This window comes from Aquila chrysaetos, chromosome 11 (genome assembly GCF_900496995.4).
Source record: "Aquila chrysaetos chrysaetos chromosome 11, bAquChr1.4, whole genome shotgun sequence".
NCBI classification, from domain to species: domain Eukaryota; kingdom Metazoa; phylum Chordata; class Aves; order Accipitriformes; family Accipitridae; genus Aquila; species Aquila chrysaetos.
Genome location: NC_044014.1, coordinates 3,779,972 through 3,804,423, shown reverse-complemented (window position 1 = coordinate 3,804,423; position 24,452 = coordinate 3,779,972). Strand labels below are relative to the sequence as shown.

The 24,452-nt window shown below is 38.4% G+C and overlaps 1 protein-coding gene and 1 long non-coding RNA gene across 3 annotated transcripts in view; one reads left to right on the top strand and one right to left on the bottom strand.

Moving 5' to 3' along the window:
- Window positions 1-939: 939 nt before the first annotated feature.
- On the top strand, window positions 940-24,145 carry LOC115348390. Of its 2 annotated transcripts, none has more exons than XR_003925807.2 (5): window positions 940-1,351; window positions 13,612-13,696; window positions 19,290-19,472; window positions 22,874-23,021; window positions 23,647-24,145. It is a non-coding gene; the product is annotated as an uncharacterized LOC115348390 (long non-coding RNA). The 2 variants fall into 2 exon arrangements; XR_003925806.1 differs by lacking the exon at window positions 23,647-24,145 and adding an exon at window positions 23,271-23,467.
- The window catches only part of ADAM12 (ADAM metallopeptidase domain 12), a 185,998-nt gene continuing 170,428 nt past the window's right edge, over window positions 8,883-24,452 (bottom strand). The window contains 7 exon segments of the mRNA XM_030030998.2: window positions 8,883-10,267; window positions 11,514-11,641; window positions 17,844-18,026; window positions 18,481-18,589; window positions 19,225-19,360; window positions 23,163-23,226; window positions 23,228-23,272. Of these exon segments, the coding sequence (XP_029886858.1) occupies window positions 10,207-10,267; window positions 11,514-11,641; window positions 17,844-18,026; window positions 18,481-18,589; window positions 19,225-19,360; window positions 23,163-23,226; window positions 23,228-23,272 (726 nt within the window). The 3' untranslated portion in view covers window positions 8,883-10,206.

Here is a 24,452-nt window from a genome sequence, read left to right as displayed (position 1 = left end):
TATCCTCTGGCCTGGTATAGCAAACGAGCTGTACCCACAGTGTGGTTCTAGGGACCTGGGGCTCCTCTCACTCCCAGAAATACCAAGTGTGTGTACCATCTGAGCCAGGCACAGTGCTGCCGTGGGAACGACTCGAATCCACACGCCTTGGAAAAACAAAGATAATGCTCCAAAGACAGGCCTGGCTGAAATAAGAAGGGAAAAAGAAGCTCATTCATCTAGAGGATTGGCTAGGGGAGCTGTAAGTCTGTCAAAAAGACAACAGAGCACAAAGGGGATACAACAAAAGAAGGAATGAAAGACAGAGAAAGATCCAAAAATGATAAAGAGGGAATATGTGAAGAACGGGTATGCTGGATGTGGAAGGGCTGAGATTGCGCACTTTCTTGAAGAGAACTGAATAGCAAAATGCAAGCGTGAATGTGCTTATTGCAGGGCTGCTAAGGTGCACATATGTGCTCTGTGGGTATTGCTGAGACAGAGGGATCTATCTCTGTGCTCACCTGCGGGTTGCTGTATGTGCACTCCCTCCGGCGGTGGGTAGGGATACCCGTGCTTGAAAGTGGAAATGCAAGCTTCAGAAGGTTAAAAACATACGAATCACATTAAAGCTGCTGTCCCGTAGTTTGTTATGTCTTATTGAATGCTTGAGAATATTGGAATTTTATGTAATCTCTGCGCTAGTAAATCCAGAGGATTTTCTGTCTTTGGAGCTGTTATTTGTCTTTAATTTAGGTTAATAATTTAAGGTAACAGGTTGAAAATAATTGGAAAGGAAGGAATAGTCCAAAATTTATCCAAAATACATTTTTAGGGAAAAGAATTATAAGAACTGTATGTATTCATCAAATGCATACATTTTTCATACTTTCTTAATGCACTTCAAAATTATGCTAGTGATAAAGAAGGAGGAGTTTGATTAATTTTTGCAGATGTTCCTGACCTATGTTCTTATATAAATATGTAGGTCTCATGCAGACTATTTGGGCATTACCTAAAAATTCTTCCAGACCATCTGTTTGATGCAGTTTCCAAGTTACTAGGCTTTACTTACTGCCAAAATCAAATTAATGGTTTCTGTACCAACGTAACAACTCTGCGTTGCATCCTTGTGTGGGCTGTAAGTAACAACAGAGGGTATTAAAGTGCTTTGGTACTTTATGCTTTGTTAAAACCTTAGTCCATACTTTAATGCCAGCCACCAGCACCCTGGATTAGGTTGGTATAGGACGTAGATTAGACGTTTCAAACAGGATTTAGGGTTATTGTTTCAGTATGTGCTCCTCAGGCTCCAGGAGAAAGTCCCCAGACCTGCAGCTGCAACAGCTAGCTGTTGAGATTGTTTTCTCAGGTATTTTTTAGGATCTTATTTCTAATGTTGATGATTCTGCAAAGCACTGATTATTATGGCTCTCCTTCAAGTCTGTAGTCATGCCTGGGGCTGCGCGGTACGAACGCATGTTGGCACGTGGCAAGTAATGTAATGCAACTCTTCTAAAGTGTTCTTCGTCAGACTTACAGGTGTCAGTACCACATAATAAGAGAGAACTTGTTCTGTTGCTGCTGGGAAGTGGAGGAGAAACTGCTGTTAAAAATGAGATAGCTAAAGTAAACGTAGCTTTGCCTCTTTTTTTGTTGTTGTTGTTAAAAGGAATATGCTATTGGTTTTGCTTTTCGGTATTATAAAGGACTCCTGGAAGACTGGAAGGTTTCACAGGCGGATATGAATAATTTCTATATATTGATTTTTCTGGCTCTGGGTGTATTTTTTTAAATGTATTTCCTTCTCCATTTTTAATGATTTTGTTTGGAGCTTGGTCAATTTGTTAGCAGACAAGAAGAAAAAAAAAAAAAAGAGAAAAACTGCTATTTCCCTGTCTTCCAGCTCAGAGATGGGTGACTCAGATAACTTTGTTTTTTTTCCACCAAAAAAGTGAAAATATTAATACTGGACCTCAGTGAAATGCTGTAACTTGCCTGTTTCACCTCTAGTATTCAGTTTTCTGGGTCCTTGGCACTCGTTAAATTGTGGAGCTCAGCCTCCTCTTCAGAATGTTCTTCTGTACTTAAGTGTATCTGTGGGATTTACAGTCACTGTTTTCTTATAACAAAACCAAAACCCTCTTGCCTGCAAAGTTAGATGTAAAGCAAGAAATTCAAATAAACAGACATGCTTTTTGGCATTCCCCTGAGGATACTGCAAACTGTCTTTAAGCTGCTGGAAATTAAATGCTGAATTATTTTTTTCTTCTCTACTGCTTCCCTCTCTTCTTCAAGACCTTTTTTACTTTCATGACTGTCCCTTTAGTAAACAAAAAATTAGCATTTCTTACCCAACCTTGTTAATACTCATCTTTAAATTTTCCAAGGAGATGCTTCTTTACTTCAAATTATGAGCAAAATGCTTGTGCAGCAAATTTAGCTTCAGCTCTAGAAGTGAAGATTCAAGATGTTAGGGCATCTAATAATTCTTTCAGAAAAGTGTATTAGGCTACAACTAACCTGATGTCTCTTTGTAAAAAATATACTTTAGCTTTTGGTTTTCAGAATTAAAAAGTAATTTACAACTTCAGTAGTAAAATAATCTGATATAAATGACCTGAGGTCTTTTCAGACCTGTGTGACAGTGACACTGATGGGAAGGTAAAAATGTTCAATTCTACTCAGAAAAAGATACTCTTCCCTTTAAAGATGTAAAACCTTTATTTTTTGCATTTGACTTAGCTAGCCTGGTATTAAATAATGCCTTAATTTACTTTAAGTTACTGCATTATTGTATGTAGGGTATTATTGCATGTAGCCTGCTCTGAAACGTGAAAGGAAATGGTATTTTTATATCAACACATTTTTAGTAAGAGGCCATGTCGATTGCAGAGAAAGAGAAATGGTGGTTAATTCCTATAGAGTGGTGAGGAATATTTGTAGTTTAATACAAATTGCATTAAATTTTCACAGTGGGAAGACTATGTAGAAAGTAGTAGGACACTGTAAACTTTGAGAACAGGGTGTAGAAATTATATGTTAACTCATCTTAACCATAGCTGGTATTTGGTGGTTGTAGCATAAAATATGCACAGACTAACATTTCAAATATTTTTTTTAAATGCACTGTAATTCTTTCCAGTTTGTAAAATGAAATGTTCTAGTGCTGTCAGGTACTTGCTTTGCTTTGAAATGGCCACGCTGCCCGGCACCCAAGGAACAGCTTGTACAAACTTACAGGGGTAACTGTATGTGAAAATACAAAGTTTGCTCCAAGAAGAAGTAACTTTCATTTTTTGATAAATTCTAATCTATATTTGTTACCTTTCACGATAATGAAAAATGCAATGTGGCTTTCACTTTACTTCTTATTTTATTCTGCTTTTTATTCTAATTATACGGCTTATTCTACCAGTCCTCAACGCATCATTGTTTTAAGCCATGATGTGGACAAGTTGCCGGAACAACAAATACATTCATAGAAACATGGTATTGAAAATTGAAAGTGGAAATTAAAATACAATTAAAAAATAATTGCAGAAATTACTTGAACACTTTACAAGAAGAAAGCTTCTAAAATTGTTGCAGAAACATTTTACTTGGCTGGGGAATATACTAGTATCTCCCTGTGATATTACTTTACTATCTGCTTCTTATGTATAGATGGCTTTAGAAAAAGGACCATATTTCTAGGATACACTTTCATCTATTCCTTTTTTTTAGGTCATTTTTAAATCAGAAAATATTTCTAGCATTCCTTCTACTTTGGGATAGTATCTGCAAGGAAAACTGTTAACTCAGCATTTTAAAAACAATGACCAAAACTTTCCAGAGAAGCCACAGCAAATTATGGAGCCCGGTTTGTTGTTAATTTTTCTTTATGTGACGCAGACGTCAAACTATAGCAGTTTAGGAAGTTTTCAGAGAAACCTGGACGTGGAGAAAGGGGTGCGATTTGACTGGAGGACGAAATGGGAGGAAACGAGTCAGGAGGATGTGAGTGAGAGGAGAAACCTGCTGCCCGGGAACTGGGAATGGTGGGCAAAGAGGCTGGCTCTGGGTCACGGATATCGACCAGGAGGGAACCAGAAAAGTCCGCCTGGCTGCGATGGAGCCAAGATGCAGGACTCTGTCGTCCGTTTGCTGGCAGCAAACATCTGTGACGCTGATAATCAAATACACGCTTTGTCTTCCGCCCGCTGCTGCTGCTGGAAGCCCATCTACTGCTGCCGCTTCTTACAAAAAAGGGTGGTCAGGTAGAGTCAGGCATGCCATAAGGTATGATTTATGGGTTTGGAGGTAAAAAGTAGTCTTAGGATCTCTTTATATCAAGTAACATCAAGATTGCAAAGTCAAGCACTGAAAAATGCAAAATTAAGTTGCTTTTTTTAAAAAAATACAGTCCTTTCTTCCAAATAAAGCATAATCTTATATATAGCATAATCAGGTATTTATTTTTTCCCCACAGGGTCATTCACACATAAATTACATAAAATAAAAGTAGTAGTATGTACACATTGCTTACATTTTCTACAGTGGAAAGGGTCTGCAGGTAATGATTCCCCTGCTCTTGCAAATTTGCCAAAACCTGCAGGGCAGAGAGTTGGAAGCTTTTTAAAATTGCTGGCATGCTCACACACAGCTGAAACGCAGCTAATGCAAGGCCATTCAATGCCATATACTTAAAATCCTGAAAAGTGACCTGTCTAGTGTACTTGCCCAAAGCTAATTCTGGCCCATGGAGAAGCAGGTAAACTACTTCTGCAGTTCTAAATTTCTGCTCTGTAATCACTCGAACAAAGGCTGCTGTGTGAGGCTTTCTCCTTAATGGTAGTCGCTTTAAATTCTGGGTCTCTACCACATGCTCTTTCTATGACTTCAGTTTGCAGGATAGCCAATGCAGCTAATGTTTTTTTTCCTAAATGGCATGCTTTTCTTGGTTTAACTAAAGTTCTTTTATTTAGCAAATCTCTCCTTTTTCAATTCTGTTTAACAGAAGGAAGATCTCCTCGGAATATCTACACATATTAACATCAGTGACATGCCAATGAAAGGTACAAGAAAAAGGCAATTTATTGCATAGTTGGTTTTTTTTTTTTTTTTAATACATGAGACTGTACATGCAGAAAGATGCTCTTTTCTCTTAGCATGTTGTATTTTATGTTGAGGAAACTCTGGCATTTTCATAACCATTTGGGTAATTACATAGGCAAAACACCAAATATAATGAAGAGTATATTTATTGAGAGAGAGTACTTAAGAATGAGCAGATAATTCAGCTGTCGAATTACCAGATTGTGTTTGCTTGAAGCACCTTCAAGTGGAAGATTCCACTAGAAATGCACATGTAAGTTAAAACCTGCTGCACTGGTAAAAACCCACTGGCATAGAGTGTAAAAAGTTTAGAAAACTGAAGTTTAACTGAAGGATTATAAATGAATGGTTTGTAAAAATGGTATGCTGGTCTATCTGCGTTCATGCCACGAACAGCCTGTGATGACATATTAAGCAGTTAATTACTCACCAGTCCTAAATTATTTTTTTTTAACAATAGCACCTTCTCAAATAAAAAATATGCTTTGTATTTTTAGATAGCCTGCCTTAAAGAGTTTTTAAAAAGTTTCTATTCCTTCTCTTAGTTTGTTTACAATCATAAGAAACACTTTGTAATGTTATATTTAAAAATATATAAAATTATTCTTGTGCCAATGCTATGCGCCAGAAAGTTGTGTATTCATAGGTATGTTGAAGGATATAAATTTAGATATGTAAAAATTAAACTCGTAGTAAAGCGTTAAGAATTTATTGTTCATTTGTACAGACAAACAATACCTGTATACTTCTTCAAAAAAAGGGGGGGGGGGGGGGGGGGGAAGAGGGTAATAGAAAAGAAACAACTCTTTCTCCTGAAGATGATATTGGGTATTTGATTCCTGAGTTCTGAATTCCAAGAGTTCAAAACTTTATCTCAATACGCTCTAGGCTTTTAATGCTTGTCTCTTAAAAGTATTATGTGAAAAGGGAAGCTGCCTGTAATGTATGGGGCATCATTAAATTTTTGATAATGTGTGGTGTAGTTATCTGGAAGGATGGTCTGTGTGCAGAATGAGTTCTAGCATTCCTGAGTTTAGAAATTTGTGTTTTGGGGAATGCTTGTGAGATAAAGAATGAATTTGTTTACTGTTACATGGTAATTTACAGTTAAATTAAAAAATACTATTATTTGATTGGAAGTTAATAAGAGGATTAATATTGTATACTCAAATGATCAGAAGAAATCAGAATTGAAATGAAGAAAAAAGCTATGTATCTATTTCTTTTCTGAGCTTTTGAAAAGGCTCTCAAATTATTCCATGAAATTAAAAAAAAAAATCTTGCTGCTCTGATAATTGATAGCTTTTAAAAAAATCTAGGAATGCTAAACCCAAGAGATTTGATGGGGAGCAAGAGGGTAAATATGCAATTTTCTTTTTGTTTACTGCATATTTATTCGTTTTCTTTGATGGTGTTTTGTACTTACTGTTCTATTCATTAGCATAATAGCAGCATTGTCATGCAGTGCTTTTGGGAGAGCACACTGTGTTCTCGCCTTGTCTCTGGAAAGGGGACTTGTCTATACCAGTGTCTGATGTTGAGTAGGTAGGAGGCTGAAATATGTGTATGGGAGAAGAAGAAGAGAGAAAGGAAAGGCAGACATCAGCATAGTCTCTTTAGAAGCTCTCTCCCATGAAGATAAATTGAACACTATAAAACCCTGAGGATTTTAAGGATGATGTACCTTAATTTTTAAAGGGGATTTAAAAGTTAAAGTTTGCTGAGCATAGAAGTAGATGAATATATTATGACAGGACTTAAAGCCTGTGCTGACAGCACTTCTTTGAAACCAGATACGACAGGTCCATACACTGAGCAGCTACCACAGGGTAGCAAGTGCTAAATTTCACATCCTGGTGTATCCCATGGTAATTTGTTTGCTTACACTGTCCCTAAGAATGTAAAACCATTCATCTGGTTTTCACAATGGAATTTTACATGACATCTGCATGTCTAATCATAAAGACACTAATTTGGTGTGAAAACATCACACAGCCAGCTACTACTCACATCCTGGGGAAAAAAAATTGCACCAAAACAAAAGACGTATTTGATTAACACCCCCCCCCCCCCCCCAAATTACAGATCCTTTTCTGCCTGTAGTATTTTTTATCTGAATATGTATAAATATATTTGCATATCTGCTAATTGGAAGGATTCCAGATTATATGACTCTTATATACATTGCACCTACTTGTCTGCTTTGCTCTGAAAAAAAAAAATCAGCTTGTAGTGTGCCAGCAACTACCTCGTATTGGTTTCAAGTAATGGAATTTTTACAGGATATTTGGGTTTGCTTGGCCATGTTTCAGACAGGGAATTATGATTTTTTTTTTTTTCCAAACAGCTAGAAAACTCTAGCTTTAGCCATGTCTAACATAAGATAGTAACTCCATTAGATAATATGTACAGGTAATCATACACTCTTACCTGTAAGACTACATTCCACATCACTGGATACACATGCTTCAGCATCTTGTTTTAGAAAAGTGTTAATAGTTAATAAATTTGACATATACTTTTCTGCTTAGTAATCTACTTAGTTCACAGCTTGTTTAAACGTATTTTTTCCCAGCTTGTGCGCTCTCTCTCTCTCTCTGACCTGTTAAAGGCAGTAAAAGGTGTTGCATTAGTGATGCCCCGTTGCCTCTGGGCTTGCACTGCTCAGCTGCAGAAGCCAAGGATGTCCTCTCACACCTCATCCACGATGAATGGTTGGACTTTGCCTTCCTCTAGCAACAGCAGATGTGATACCGGGCAGCGTATCAGCGGATGCTTGTACTGTTTGTCAGCTCAGGAATAGGCTAACGGCCAGGTATGGGGCTCTTTGAAGGGTACGAGCCAGTTTGTAAGACCATCCAGGCATTTTAATCTAGAAACTCCACTGTGCTGGGACTGGGGACACCCAGCAGTGTCCTTATTATCATTCTTCTGCTGTCTTCCTCCATACGGGAACGCGTGTGTGTGTTGTTTCTGTAGGGGTGAAGAGGGACTCACCTGTATGTTCAGCAGGTTCTCAGCATCGCCCGAAAAGCTTTCGAGCTTTGGTGTGCTCGCGTCCCAGAACAGATGGTCCGTGGACAGTCCTGGACTCGGTGTTGGTGGGATGGCTGCTTGCAATTACGAGGGTAGGATTGGGTACCCTGTATGGGTGTTTCTATACTTGTAAGACTGCATAGGTGTGCCACGTTTATTTTAAGCCTAAAAGTTACTTTAAAGCTGTAAGTTTATACATGTGCTAAGTCTTACCTAAGCTGGTGCCATTAAATTCTGATGCAGATAATACCAACTTTTTAGTCATTTAGTCATTCATTTACTACTTACAGTTTCATCTTATGATTTTCAGCTGTTATCAGAAACATTTTGATACGGCATGATGACTTGCCATTCTAAAAATGGGAGTATTCAAACAAGCAAACTGAGATCATGTGTCTGCTTCAAAGTGAAATGCCCCCCCCCCCCCCCCCTTTTAGGTTTAAAGCTACTGTTGACAGGAAGAAATTAATGTTTTAAATACAAAGTATGTAAAATACATAAAAAGCATCATTTTGCTTTCAACTGCATTGCTGAGCCTAGGATAAGTTAGCATCCTACTGTTGTAGTGATTCCCCATACATAAAGCACTGTTGCTGCTATTAGAGTTGCTTTAAGAATTGAAATGCTTTTGTGAAGCCTTTACTTTGCTATTCAGCAACAAACTAAACTATGGTTTATTTTGGTTTATTCAGCTTATCAATAAACATGAGTGCTATGTTGCTACAACGTGGAATAACTGGGAAAATTAAATACAATTACACTTACTGAAATGCGATCCAAGTTTCTATCAATGCTTTTATTTTTGCTTAAAGAAACAAAAACTACAAGCAATGAGGAAACTAACCTATATAAGGTAATAGTTCCTTCTCCCTCTATTTCAACTGATGTTTGAGAATTGTTTTTATTACAGCATAGGTGAAACAACTGTATTCAGCAGTGCTTCTGAGAAGGTACAGAAGAGATCAGATGTAATGCTACCACATAGTAAAAAGAAAGAGATGAATTTTTTCCCATGTCTTAGGATAACCAAAGTCTATGTATTAAAATATGCATTTTGATTTTCAAATCAAGAAATCCAGAACAATATTTTAGAAGTTAAATACAAAACAGTAGTAAATATGCAAAATACAGTTGATAAGCAGAGCAATGAGGCAAAAGAAATAAGTATAATAGTTGATTCTTAAAATGTAATTCTTTGTAATGCTTGGCTTCCCCCCACCCCCTGCGTGTAATGTATTGTCAGTCTAAACAGGACAGCTGTGCAACATAGTGAGATGGTACTACCTTACACAGTATAGCTGAATTTAATTACCAAAGCATCAAAAAGGTAATGACACTGGGAGGCCTGATATCTGCATTAATATGTACTAACCGTATTCTGTTTGAGGAAAATGAGGTTAAAAAAATACAGTTTTATGATATACAGTACTTCTTCAGTAAGAGAACTTGTCCGAAGCGAACACATCCTCTTTCAGCACAGATTTTTCGACGATTTCAAACAGTAACGTGAAAACTGAAATTACAGTACACCTGCTAACACTGAGTGATCCTTTGGTTATATATATATGTTACGCATCTGTGTGCAGATATCGGGCATTTCACCATGTTCCAGAAGAGATTTTTTTTTTTTTTTTTTTTACCCTGACATCTTTATTCATAAGTTTGTTATGAACCTTTGAGATTGAGTTGTTTATACATTTGATTTATCCATGAGTATCAGCACTCCTTAAGAACAGATCAAAACTAAAAACTCTACATAGGACCAATAGAGCAGAATTATTCAAGTTCAATGAAATATTACAAAAAAGGCTTCCTTTTTAGGAAAACTCAGCTATGGTAAAAATATCTACTACAGTGCACTGCACTGTAATAAATATTCAACATAAATTAATAATTTACAAGTACCTGAGCAAGTATACAGAGCACCATAGCACAGCACAGCACCAAAGGCAGTAGCTCAGAATTCTTAAAAATAATGCTGTTTTAAACATTAAAAATCTTAAGTATTGTCATAAAAATGAACTCCAGCTGGAGTTTAAAGATAGTGCAAACTTCTGTCTTCACTTTTTAAAATAAAGGTGTCAGATTTTCTGGTCATTTCATATCAGCAGTGTTGCTGGACCTGGATACCTGTGGTGGATGCTTAGGAGCAGGTCTGTTGGAAAGAAAGAAAATAAATAGCAAATTGTTATTTAAACTTTTGTTAGTTCTCACTGCCAGCATCATGCTTGAGGCATGAAGATGAATGGTAAAACCTCTTAGAGTTACCCAGGTTAATGTCAGACATGTAGCATGGGAGTCTCACACTGGGAGGAGATCAGATGTGTTACTATATGCACAAATCTCATCAAGAAGCATAAATGGTACCAGCAGACTCCTTTTTCTTTTTTTCCAGTTCACGTTTTAATTGCTGCCTGGCCAGTGGGATAAGCTAGCTCGATGTTTCAGGTGTTGTTCTTTAAATTCTTTATTTCTTTGGGTGCTCATCAATTTTGCACCTGTTCAGAAATGCTACTTAATGCTGTGGAATAGCAGTTGGTTTCAAAAAGTTGTACTAGTCAGCTTGAAATATTATTACTTTCAGAATATCTTACTAGAATAGACAGTCAGGAGCTTAAACAAAGTTCACTCTTGCAGTCTTTTTGCTAGAAGTATTAGGAAACTAACTTGAATCTATTTTTAATTTTCTAAGCAATTAAGTGCCTCACTAGTAGAGTTCTTGTAGCTTAAAATACTACTTTTATCTTCCTTGGAGCTCACTGTTTATTCATAGGAAAGTGAAGAATATTAGGTAAGAAAATACCATTGACTATGCCCATTAACATTAGGCATAGTTATTTCACTTCCAGATAATTTTTCTTCAACGTCCTTTTTTTAAATGTTTTTTTTTAATGTTTTGGGTATTATTTTCAGATGATATAAATTGATGTTCCATTGTGAAATGTGCGAACGGAAAATTCCTTTTATTGGTGGTTGATCTTAACAGCATTCAGTTCTCAGCCTAATTCTGTAGGTGGTCCAAGTAGGAATTTTTTTTGTGCGAGAGCTTTGTTTCTCTTGAAATTGGTGCTTATTAATTCATTTCTTTTGCAAGGAATTGTATTTAGTGGGCAGTTTTTGTAAATATACAGTCAGGTGCTTGCAGTGAAACCTTCATATGCAGTATAAATTCTCCTAATTCTGTGGAAATCAGTGCAATTGTGCTGGTATGCTCCCAGTGAGAATCAGTCTGATACTGGGTGCTTTTCTATAAGCAAATAGAAAAAATGGTTGTCGCGTAGCTCTCAGCAATAGTTACAGCAGAACAGAGTTACTCAGAGCACAGCGGATCTGCTCGAAGACATTTTAGACCTGTCATTGAAGGAAGTACTATCTATCAAGCCATTTTGATCCGAACTAACCTTACGGGAGTAACGGGAGGCAGAGCTTTTGTGTGTCCAGGCACTGCTGTGCAGGCACTGTTATAGCGTGCTTTGGTCAGAGGGTCTGCTGGCAGAGGCTTCCGAGGAGGGTTTGGTTTGTGGCTCTCCTATTATAAAACATAAAGTCGTATTAGTCATTGGCATAACTTACTTAACGTAGCAACAGCTGAGACAAATTGAAGATAAGTTCGGAGTAGTTACTCACTTAAATCTATCTGGTGACAAGCCATAACTTATTTTTAAGAAACAGGCACTTATATTTAAAAAAAAAAAGGTTTAATACTGTATTTTAATGATTTTATTTCTTTTGATTCTTTACTCTATAAATACTGGGTGCATCTATACTGGAGTTAATGATTAATTGGTGGTAAATGAAAACAACATAGACTGAATACATAACATTGTAAAAGCAGTTATATAGAAAGCTGGAAATACTAGAAATGACTTTAAAATGCAAATTCAGATGACCACAAAAACAAACTGCTCAAGTCCAGTTTGAATTGGTAGCATCTGTGGAATTTTTCTGAGAGATGCTGCTGTGCTTTCATTCTGTGGAATTAAATGTTTCATTAATAAAGAACAGAAGTCATCTGCTGTCAGGCATGAGCTAATGTCTCTTCTGTGTGGTCCTTGAAACACTGCAAACATGGTAACATGTCTATTTGTGGTCTTCATTATGAAGAACTGGGATAGATTAAGCGACTTGCTCAGGGCACAAAACTCTCCAATATATCCAAAACCTCACTTCGAGTCCTTCTACTATTTGAACTGCATAGTCGTGCTTTTTCTAAGTAATGTTACTCTTTATTATTAGTTTGCCATAACTATCATTAGTAAAGTTGACCAAAAAGAAACAAGAAGAGCTTACAAGAATAATCTAGTTACAGATCCCCTGAAAGACGTAATCAGAACAAGTAATCATAGGCATGAATTGCACATGAATAAAATACAACTTCTCATTATTCATTTTGAGCATCCCTTTGTTTTCTTACTTTCCATGGCAAATGTTTTCTCTTTCAAGATGGAAATGCAGGTTGACTATCAGTAGGCATTTCGATAAAGAAGGAAATATGGGAGCTAAGTAAACCTTATATATATAGTCATTTCAAATTTACAACAAACTACAGTTTAAAGCTGTATATAACGTCCCTCTTCTTTTTCACTCTCGGCATAACATGTACTAGTTCTTGAGTGAATCACAAATAGCAACAGGAAAAAAATTCTTATTTTAACTTATAGCCAAATCTCATATCCAGTATAAAAATTAGTCTCAACTGTCATCCAGAAGAACTTCCTCTATAAACCAAGATAAACTTATCTCACTCTAAGAAGTTTGTCTGTGAGCTCTGTCTTTGGGGGTAAAAATAATTGCAAATATTCTTGAAATAGGCCTGGAAAATGATGAAATAAACAGCTTGTTTGTAAATACTCTATGTAGCTTTATCTCAGGGCTATCCTGTTGAAAGTCACAGAGTTTAATTAAACACTAGCAAAGGAAGTTCTTCAAAACACGATCATTTCCCATGATACAGAACTAGAACCTTAAAACTGTTAAGAGAAAAAAATCTTACCATCAGGATTTCTTAACCAAAGTTTACTTTGTGCACTAAATTTCTTGCACAATGAAATCTTGCTGTGTTTGTGTGTTTTGAAGTGAAATATACCAGTTTGGAACAAGTTAGATCACAGCAGAAACTGATACTTTTAAAATAACTTAATTATCCCTACAGTAAAATAGAAATCTAAGTTGCTTCTGTAATAATTTTGTTGAAAGTCATAATGTTTATTCCATGGGAGAGTATATGCCTCATCGCCTCAAGTGTGACAGCATTTTAAAAAAAAAGTTGTTACAAACACACAAACATCAGCATTATAAAGACAGCAAACAAGGAATGTATCTTTGAACACCATAAAGCCTTTATTCCCTTGACTGCCTTCATGGAAAAGTGGCCTTTTCCCTCAAGTACTTTTACATGATTAATCACATGAATTAGTCTGATCACATGAGTATTTAGCTGTTTGCTTGATCAGCCCCTAATTGTTATTGCATGATTTGTATTTACTCTTCAGTTGGCAGAATGCTTAGGTACCATCATTGGGAAGAGGAATGGCTCCAGGCTCAGCAGTCTAGAGAAACAAAGATCTCAAGAGCTGAAGATCTGGTAAGGATGAATGAACAAAAAGAGAGGACAACTGCCCTTGTTTATTTGTTTGTGTTAATTAGCTGTGCCCTATGTCTAATCACCACCTGCAACACCACAGAGTAGGGAAAAATTGACTTTCTGAGAAGCTCAGAGCAGCTAAGTACTGATGGGACCCTATCAGTTGCTTTTTCCCCCCCTCTTTTTGCAAGGGAAGCTGGCTGAAATGGCTAATCCAGACGTGGTGATCTAGAACAGCTCTTCAGCTATGGAATGGGCATCTTCTCATGGCTGAGCAGTAAGATAATCTTTGATGCCTAAGAAAGGGTAAAAGAAGGAGGGAAAAAAAAAAGGGGGGGGGAAGGGAATTCAGATAAAAATGGGGATGGAGAATGTGTAATAGCTGAGATGAAGCAAAATGGAGGAGCACTTCATAGAAAGGAGATGCCAGCACCGGAAAGTGCCACCAGGAAAATGTACATCCTTAGAAGGAGAAGAAAAAATATTTGAAGATATAAATCACATCCCCAAAACTGATTACAGGATGGTCTTCCTCAATCTATGTAGATGGGAACTTAATTTGTGTTACCCCTCTGTGTCTAAAGCCAGTCTGAGGTGTCATAGGAGAGGAATTCACAGAAATAACTGTAGCAGAATGAGCGGATGGTGAGCCCAGCTCAGTTTTACTAGGGGAAAAGTGAAAATACAAAGCTATATTTCCTGTAATAAGGATGACCTGTAAAAGATGAGATATATTTTGGTAATAAGATGATGACAGTATCAGAGGCAGCAACTGAATGCTAACAGGAACAAAACCAAGCAGAAGTGATCAAATCAGAACGCGTGGACTGAAGCCATGGTTAGTATAAACCTGCACTGTTTCCTTGATTTCAATGGTGCTGTGCTGATTTATATTGACTGTGAATCTGGCCCGTAAATAAAGTATGTTTGCCTTGCAAGAGCATCTGAAAGAAGAAAAAGCTGTTTATCAGTCAAGATTGGTAAATATTAAACTTGTCAATGGTTCATTTGCCAAGGGGTTTCTTTTGTTTGTTTTTTTGTTGGTTTTGTTGCGTGATTTTTTTTTTACTATTTTACTTACATCTGAAAGGAAATTTTATAGCAAATTAATAATCTGTTCATTGCTGTCTCAACAGCCACTAGAGGGGAAAAGAGTTGTCTTAAAGTCTATTTAGTATGTTGTGCCTTAGCTATCCACTGCTCGAAGCCCAGAGGCAGCAGGAAAGTAGCTCGTGCTTAAATATACCTCTCAGAAGGGAGAAGCAGAAGGAGGCAGCTGTGAAGCCACAGAAACAGTGAATGGTTTCAGATACTCTTCTTCAGCACTATACTGCAGTACTGAGCATCTGGATGATATTATGAATGTAGCAATGATTTTTAAAGTGCTTCCTCTTGATAACCTGATGGATGCAGTTCCAAGAGAGTGCTGAAGCAAGATATTAAGTAGTATCTATATAAACTAGACCAAAACTATTCTCAAGTTAATTTACTTCTGCCAAGCTTTGAGGGAGTAAAATCGTTAACTTTGAAGAAAAGATTTTCTTCCCATACAGTGTTTTCTGTGTCCCTAGGGTATAAAAAGTAGCTGTTTCTGACAACCTTGAATTGATGTTATGGACATAATTTTGAAAGAAGCCACTCTTCCTTATTCACTGGGTTGCCTTGAGTTGATCCCATTTGCCCTATTTCTGTTTCGTGCAGCAACTGAAAATTGAAAACAGCAATATTTTGCTTGATGGAGTAACCATCACAATTAATTTGAGCTGCCAAACGGAAAAGCTTTTTGGCAGTTTCAGATCTGTCAGTCTTTGGTAATGATAGTACTAGAGATCTGGTATTCTACCTTGCACTTCATGTGGGATTTGAAGGGGAGCGCACTTAGGAACATGAACTGTAGTGCTGCATTGGGCTGCTTTGATGTGCGATGACAGGTTGGGGCAGGTACAGGTGCACTATCAGAATGAGAAATGGTTACTTTTTCTTGGAAAGCCTTTTCTCTATCTGTCTTCTGCTAGTGGGAGACAGCATAAGCTTGTAAGTTGCTAGATAAGAAGAAATAGAAGAAATTTCTTTTCTTTTTTTTTTTTTAATGGAGTCATTTGATTAAGAAACAGAAGAGCACTTGCACCTAAAAATCTTAACTTTGACCACTGTGAAGTATGCAGAATGTTTTAAGGAATGCAAGAAAATAAACAATGAAACCATTGGAGCTAAAGACAAAAGCAACACAAACCAATACTACTTCAGATTTCCTATAAAATTGATTTTTTAAAGAATCAGTATTTTCTATTCCCCTGAAAAGGAAAATAAATGACCAGCAAGATGGGAAAGGGAAGAAGAAAAAGCTCAAATACTTTGAAAGCAATTAATAAACTGGCCACACTTATAAAAGTTGGTCTAACCTGAGTGATTCAATGCTCAGACAGACAAAATTAAAACTAGATACATTTTATCCGCTGTCATAATGCGTAAGCACACTGACACGGCAGCTCAGCATTGTCTCATCCCTTCTCGTTTCTGTGTTATTTTTACAACCACTTTTCAAAGCACTGCACTTCAGCAACTGCTTCTGATAGCCATATCCTCGTATAAATCATTGGGAAAGTGTCTCGGAGGAGCTCACGAGGTTGCTGCGGGAAGAAGGTGCTCTGGCCTTGGCCATCCCAGCTCAGCTCAGATGGGCACAGGCACTCAAGACACGGCTGCTTGAGTATGGATTTGCAGTAACTGCATCCAAGTCAATGTGATACTGTCGTGATTTAACCCCAGCCAGTAACTAAGCACCACGCAGCTGCTCGCTCACTTCCCCCCCACCCACTGGGATGGGGGAGAGAATCAGAAGGAAAAAGGTAAAACTCGTGGGTTGAGATAAGAACAGTTTAGTAGAATGGAAAGGAAGAACATAATAATGATAATAACAATAATAAAATTACAATAATAATAAAAGAATTGGAATATACAAAACAAGTGATGCACAATGCAATTGCTCGCCGACCGATGCCCAGTTAGTTCCCGAGCAGTGATGTGCCCCCTCCTGCCCCAGGCCAGCTCCTCCAGTTTATATACTGGTCATGACATCACATGGTATGGAATACCCCTTTGGCCAGTTTGGTTCAGCTGTCCTGGCTGTGTCCCCTCCCAACTTCTTGTGCCCCTCCAGCCTTCTTGCTGGCTGGGCATGAGAAGCTGAAAAATCCTTGACTTAGTCTAAACTCTACTTAGCAACAACTGAAAACATCAGTGTGTTATCAACATTCTTCTCATACTGAACCCAAGACATAACACTATACCAGCTACTGGAAAGAAAATTAGCGCTATCACAGCTAAAACCAGGACAGATACTCATTTAAGATAGCTTGGTAATAATGACATTCTCTTCACTTTAATCTTGTACTATATCCAGAATATCATAATGTCTACAAAACCGAAATAGCTGAGTGCCTGATTCCTTTGCTTAGACACAGTCATGCTACAAATGCAACCAAAAGGGAGAAGCCAGTGACCAGAAAAGCAAGAAAATGGGCAATCTAATACAGACAACTGCACAGACAACTTCATCTACTCTGAATACCGTCTCGAGATGCATCTTATTACAAAAACAAGGGTTACCAGCTCTATTTAAACATTGCAATGAAGGGTACACCTACATGAAATAGTGTGGGTAATTACAAGTCTGCTTTTCAGATCTGTGCTCTGGAAAAAAATATGCAATTCATACAGCCCTTGGCAGAACAGAAGCACATCAAGTTAATATACCTTTTGCTCTTGCACAAGACATCTGCAACTTGACTTCCTAAACTACATCACTGGATTTGGCACCTTGCTAACAAGCCGTACAGTTTCCCTCCAGTTGGGCAGCTGGCAAGATGAGCCTGTGTTTGCCTGTAATATGGAGCTTGTTTATACTGTTGTGTCTTTTGAGTAGTGAAGAGAGAGTTCAGGATCCTAAATTTTAGGATCACAGCCTCAGTTGGCATAAACCAATACACCTACACCACATTTCTAAACTTGTACAAAGTATAAAGGAAATACTGTGGAAAAAGGCCAATATGAGAGATGAGAAAACATTCGTTCTTCTTCACCGCATGCAGATACTCACACACTAAATATTAAATAGAAGAGAAGCTTAAAGCAAATCAACGGTTACCTGGGCAAACCTCAGCGTAGGGTTGGCTGGCAAGGGTCTTTCAGGCACAGCTTGGTGACATGGCAGTTGGGGAAGGGGTGGTAGGACTCGCTGCGGTGTTTTTAGTTGTGGCAAATCGTGTGTCTTCACAGGGTTACTAATGTCGATGATCTGATAAGGCAGCGGTCTTCTTGGACCATCTCTCTGCAAAACCAACCCCAACCAAAAGTTATAAACTTCAAGAGTTGACATAAGCAAGCATTGCTACTTTAATATCTATGTTATTCGCTTACTTTTGTCTTCTACTCTGCTTTTATCTACCTCTTCAACCAGAGAAGCAATTAACAGCTTCTGGAGTCCTACTCAAGCACCAATCCTTCACCATTCAGATAGATAATAGTGTTCTGGTGTAAGCCGGCTGGCTCTATCCTGGAGACTAAACTATTTCTTTTCTGCACTTGACATCTCCACCTGTCTAGAACTTGGAAGCCATAAATGTATTTTGAAGCCTACATCTCCCATTTTACATATTGTTAGTTCTACATGATATTAAGCTCATGTAATAACTGTGTTCTAATAAATTACTTAAATGAGATCCAAACTACATAATACGTGGGTTTTTTTTCTTCTTTTTTTAAAAAACTATTTAAGGACTCACTTTTTGTATGTTTGTATTTTGTGGCTTCATGGTGAGATTTTTACTGAGAGACCTGGTATGAACATGATTAGGCTCAGATGAACTGGAAGGTCTTGCTGGACTCACAGACCTGCAATACAAACATATATTTATTGAAAGCAACATTCTGCTTTATAACATTTTTTTAACAGTAGCCTCTTTTCAGAATGAGATTTTTGCAAGGACTTTCTGACTTTTTATAGTAAACAAGGAAAGTAAAAATTGTCTAGTGCTCCTGCAAGAACAAAAATAAATATTGATTTTTTTGAAACCAGTAGTCTGTTAAATTAGCTTCTGCAATCTGTGGAAATGCAGCTTTGTAACACCCAAGAGACTATTCTAATGAATCTAGCATTTAAACAGTAATGACCACAAATATGAAAGTTTCAGCTCACTCGACTGAGTTTAGATAAAAGGCCATGCAATGTAATGAAACTATTTCAAGCAAATGAAAAAAAAAGGGCAATACTTCCTTTACTTCTTAATTTTTTATCACAAAAGAGCTATATAGTCAACCCCAAACCTACATTATTTACTGACAATCAATAAAGTTAAACTAAACCAGGAAAAACACCACTGTTAATACTTGGTGAATATTTTTGTTAAGGCTGGCTCTTTCTAACATATTCACACTGTTCTGTCATGAATGTCAAGATAAGAGCTGCCATGTTTACAGCTACTTTCTACTAATATCTATTAGAATATAATTAGGGAAAATGATCATACCTTAGCTTCTCTATTGTTGTCTTTTTACTTGTAAACAACCATCTCATGAACGTCTTCCTTTTCAGATACATGATTGATCCAGCAAAGATAAGGCACAGAATGGTTATCAACACTCCTATGGTTAAACTCTTATTATCTGCAACAAAACACATTGAGTTAACTTCTATCAAGAGCCATCTTTACTGAAATGTGTTGTGTATATGGAGGAGGACATTGCTGCCTGGCCCGGGTTTCTAACTGCAATGCAGGTGAAGTGAATAAACTATGAATGAAAGACTAATAAACTCTTATTTCTTCTAGCCTGATGCTTGAATTTTGGCCTGCTTTGAAGTTATTTCTTTAACATTGGGGAAAAATTGGTCTATTCTATTCTGGTCCAAACATGAACATCTCCATGTACTCTCTCTGCATCTATGGCCAGGTCCTGCTTAGGTTGTCATCTGCAAATGGGGCCGTAAGGTCTATGGGCTGTCGGCCTCATCCAGACCTTTTCCTGAGCTGCCGGGGTGGGAGGGAGGCAGAGGCTGAGAGGGAGAGAAAAGGGACGGAAAGGCCTAGATCAGGGTTTGGTAAAGTGCAAAATTTAAATATTCTGTCCCTCAAACATAAGCAGTAACCCTAGCTCCTTTAGAACCAGATTTTAAGGGTTTCATTGTGCTTTAACACCAGGCAAACAGTCTGAAATTTGGGCCACTGTGGTCCAGCCCACACGGCTGTCAAGTCGAATCTGGAGGCAAGCGAGGTGCCGAAGGAAAGACTTCAGCGACGGTGTTGTGTGCTCTGAGGGATGCAGCGAGGGGCTGCAGCCTGCTGTACTTGTTCCAGGTTTCAGAGTGCTTTAAGCTGCTTTAAGTACTTTCCTGGGACCTAAGTGAGGCACAATAGTGAGATGAACCCTGACGAGATGACTTGCAGCTGAAAGAAAGCCTGATGGCCTGTATCAGAAATAACGTGGCCAGCAGGAGCAGGGAGGTGATCGTCCCCTGTGCTGGGCACTGGTGAGGCCGCACCTCGAGTCCTGTGTTCAGTTTTGGGCCCCTCACTGCAGGACAGACATGGAGGTGCTGGAGCGTGTCCAGAGAAGGGCAACCGAGCTGGTGAGGGGTCTAGAGAACAAGTCCTGTGAGGAGCGGCTGAGGGAACTGGGGCTGTTTAGCCTGGAGAAAAGGAGGCTGAGGGGAGACCTGATCGCTCTCTACAACCACCTGAAAGGAGGGTGTAGTGGGGTGGGTGCTGGTCTCTTCTATCAAGTAACTAGTGATAGGACGAGAGGAAATGGCCTCAAGTTGCTCCCGGAGAGGTTTAGTTTGGATATTAGGAAAAACGTCTTCACCAAAAGGGTTGCCAGGCATTGGAACAGGCTGCCCAGGGAAGTGTTGGAGTCACCATCCCTGGAGGTGTTCAAAAAACATGTAGACGTGGCCCTTCAGGACATGGTTTAGTGGGCATGGGGGTGTTGGGTTGACAGTTGGACTCAGTGATCTTAAAAGTCTTTTCCAACCTAAATGATTCTATGATTCTACATACGATTCTATGATTTTTAGGAAGAGGTAAGCAGCAGCTCCAATCATTATGGATATGTGATATGATCATTGCCTGGAAGAGAGGATGTTGTGATTCATCAGAACTGCTGACCTAAAAAATGCATACTCCCACAGTAGGAGAAACATCTTTAATCTTTGCTCGGGTAACCTATCATCGCTGTCTCAGCCTTATCCTGATTGATTTTCAGCCAGCTGGCTCTCATCTACTGGCCTAAGCTCACTTCGATGCTGGTGGACACAGTCAGCAACACTGACTGAACAAACTACACATGGGGCTTCATGGGGCATGAAGTGCTATGCTTTTTACCTTATAGCACTGCAGAATAATAAATCCCTCACCATCTCCAAAAGATTAATAAAAATCAGTAATCTAAGATTACACAATTTAAATTAATTAACTTCCCTACCTAACAATTAAATATTTAAGGCTTCTTTGTAAGAAAAATATAGAGTGTGAAACACATTTGTTCTAAGTCAGTGTGCTGGTTTTGGCTGGGATAAAGTTAATTTTCTTCATAGTAGTGGGTATGGGGCTAGGTTTTGGATTTGTACTGGAAACAGTGTGGATAATTCAGGGATGTTTTGGTTACTGCTGAGCAGTGCTTACCCAGAGCCAAGGGCTGTTCTGCTCCTCACCCCACCCCACCAGCGAGGAGGCTGGGGGGGCAGAAGGGGTCGGGAGGGGTAAAATCAGTTACTAAATACTAATGAGACCATGTGCCTTGCTTGACTAAGATGAAAGTATTTTATTGAGCTAATCCTTCTGTAATTTGATTGAGATGTGCAAACTACTCAGATTGTAATCCAAACCACCCCATCAAGTGTTCATATTTAAATCCAGGTGTTAGCGATAGAAAATTAGGCTCTCTAGCAAATTCCATATTTGTTTATTCCCAGTATTATTGAAAGTAGCACCATTTTTTTGAGAAAAATGGTGAAACTACCACACTATATTTAACTATCGTTAAAACAATTTTCTGTTAAATTGAAGTGTTGGCTTCCAAAACGCAAAATGCAAGAATTATCAAAGATATCCTATATTTGTCTTCTCCACTTAGCGTTGTCTGTGCAGCACTGTACTATAATATATTTTGTAGCTCCCCAGATACTTAGCTTTCAGGTAAGCTGAAAAAGGACTATAATGCTTTAGAGCAAATCTTAGAAGAAAACATTTAACACACAAGTAATCACACTTGTTCAGTGCCTGAGCACGGTTTCTTTGCTATCTTACCAACTGGTAGGTATTTTAAAAAAAGATTGTTCAACAGTGAAATCACAATGTGAAGCTTTGTCATGGAAATGACCGTGATGTCATAAATCCAGTATTACAATTCACTGCAGGATCTAGCATGTAGAGAATACATTTTGGTTTTGAATAGTATTATTCATATGAAAACATGCAGATAATTTTCCAGCAAGTTTTAGTTTATATATGTATATATGTATATGTGAATAGACTGCTTGTCCTGTCAAGTACTCAGACATAAATCAGAAACATCTCTATGGAAGTCACTAAAGTTACAGTACTCTGGAGAAAAATTGGTATGTGATGATTATCAAATCCTATAAAATTCACAATGTGTAGAAATAATTCCTTCTGAGGTTGGCCAAAGGTGAAGTAAGATACTATAACCAATGTTCTGCAGACTGAACAAGGAGAAATTGAAATACAAATTCTAGAAAATGCACGTCTCCTACTACTATCATATGAGAGAGCAACTTCTGGTAAATGTGTGGAAGCTAACTATAAAATGTAGTTTTAATCTGATAGGGTCAGAAATCTGCTATTTTCCACAATACAAAAGATCCTCCTTAGAAGGACCATATAAAATATATTTCTGATTTTTGATTATGCAATAATTTTGCATTTATAATCATTGCAATATCCACTCTTCATTAGGCACATAACTATAGAAGCAGGTTGTGTGTACAATAAGGTATTTCTATCCTGGTGCACTCAGTGGAGAACACTGGAGCTTGGCATATCTCAAGGTGAATCCAAGAGTACTGCAACGTTTATCTACCATGGCAACAGGATTTGCTCAAGTGTGGGAGTTAGCTCCTCATCCTCGGCTTAAATCAATACCATTTCCTACTTATTGCAGCGAGCTGCTAAACTTGACCATGTATCTTGAAAATAAAGGCAGGCAAAGAAAGGCAAAGAAAAGAACCCGCCAGGACCACTGTGCCTTCAGTTATGCAAGAAAATTGATGCACTCAGCCTGCCTTGGTTTTACTTCACTAAATTTTCAGGTTGGTGCCAACGCGTTTGGATTAAGCCGTTTGATTTACTGACTTATTTCCCAAGCTTGCCAGCTCATTGCTTACAGGACGAGAGTTGTATTCCCACTCTTTATCACGGAAACAACAGGTAAAGCATGAATCACTACTAACCTGCTTGCCTAATTGGTCCACTGTCCACGCTGCCACCAAACCCTGGCTTGTCACAGTAGGGGGGGGGCCCAGTCAGCCTCGCAGTGACAGTTCTTTTTATTGTTGCAGACCTGCAAAACAAGACAAATGGCTTAACATGAAAAGGATTACCCTATACATCTGAGAGCAGCACTGGCTGATAAGGGCTCCTAATCAGATAGCGACGCATCTGAAAGAAATAAAACTTACAGAAGGAAAGAGATGTACTGGGATCTGCCTATTGGCACAACTAAGATGGCACAGAGCGACTCTGAGTGCAAGACACCACGGAGTAACAGGGATCCTAAAAGAAGCATTATTTATTTGGCAGGTAATCGTTTGACTTGCACCAGCTGACAACTTCAATAATATAAGGATAATCACACACCTCTTAAGTCTTATTCTCTCTTTGCCTCCAGCAGCAACATTATCTGCTTTCTAACTTCTGTTCCTTCTGCCTTCGTAGGAACAAGAGTCTCTCTACGCTCCTAAGGCTGTAAAGCTTTGTCAGCCCACTTGAACACTCCTAGCCAGCAAGGGCTTGCACTAGGCTGCATACTGATTTTTCCACTGCTCAGGTCCGCCAGCTCTAAGAGGAACCAGTTGCTGGAAGAACACGCGAAACTGGAGTCAGGGCTGAGGAAACCCTCCCTTTGACATCACACCTGCACTGTCTATAAAGATCCAGTCCTCAGTGTTCTGGTGGTTTTAATCTGAGTTAAGGAACAACTAGCAAGACCTGATTTACCAAATGCTCCCTTGCAGAACAAGAGAGATCCAAAGAACTGGAGCCCATCGTTAACATCAGCCTGTTCCCGCTGCGCAGAGCAGAAGGAGCCGGCAGACTCGTGGCTCTTTCTTCAGGAGGTGTCTCAGTCCCAAACACCCATTAAAAAAAAAGGCTGCTTTTTATTTCCTTTTGCTACCACCCAAGCAGTGGCTACATGTCTAATACAGAGGGTAAAGCTCCGTGCTGTACCGACAGAATACATGAACTGAACGGGCCAAAAAATTCTGTTGCACGGGACAGAGATGGCACAGTCTCATGTGAATGTACAAATTGATTTTTAAATAAAGTTTTTGGGCTTAGGGCTAGTTATAAATATGGTCCTAAATTCTGTGCTAACACTGATCATCACTCATCTACCTCCACCATGGAGAAACCATTCAATAGATTAATAAATGGGTTTCTCAGTAAGAAACTAGTTAGTTCACAGGAGTTTGAAAATACGCATTTTTCTGGCAAGGTCAGCTGGCAGGCTTTCAGAAAGA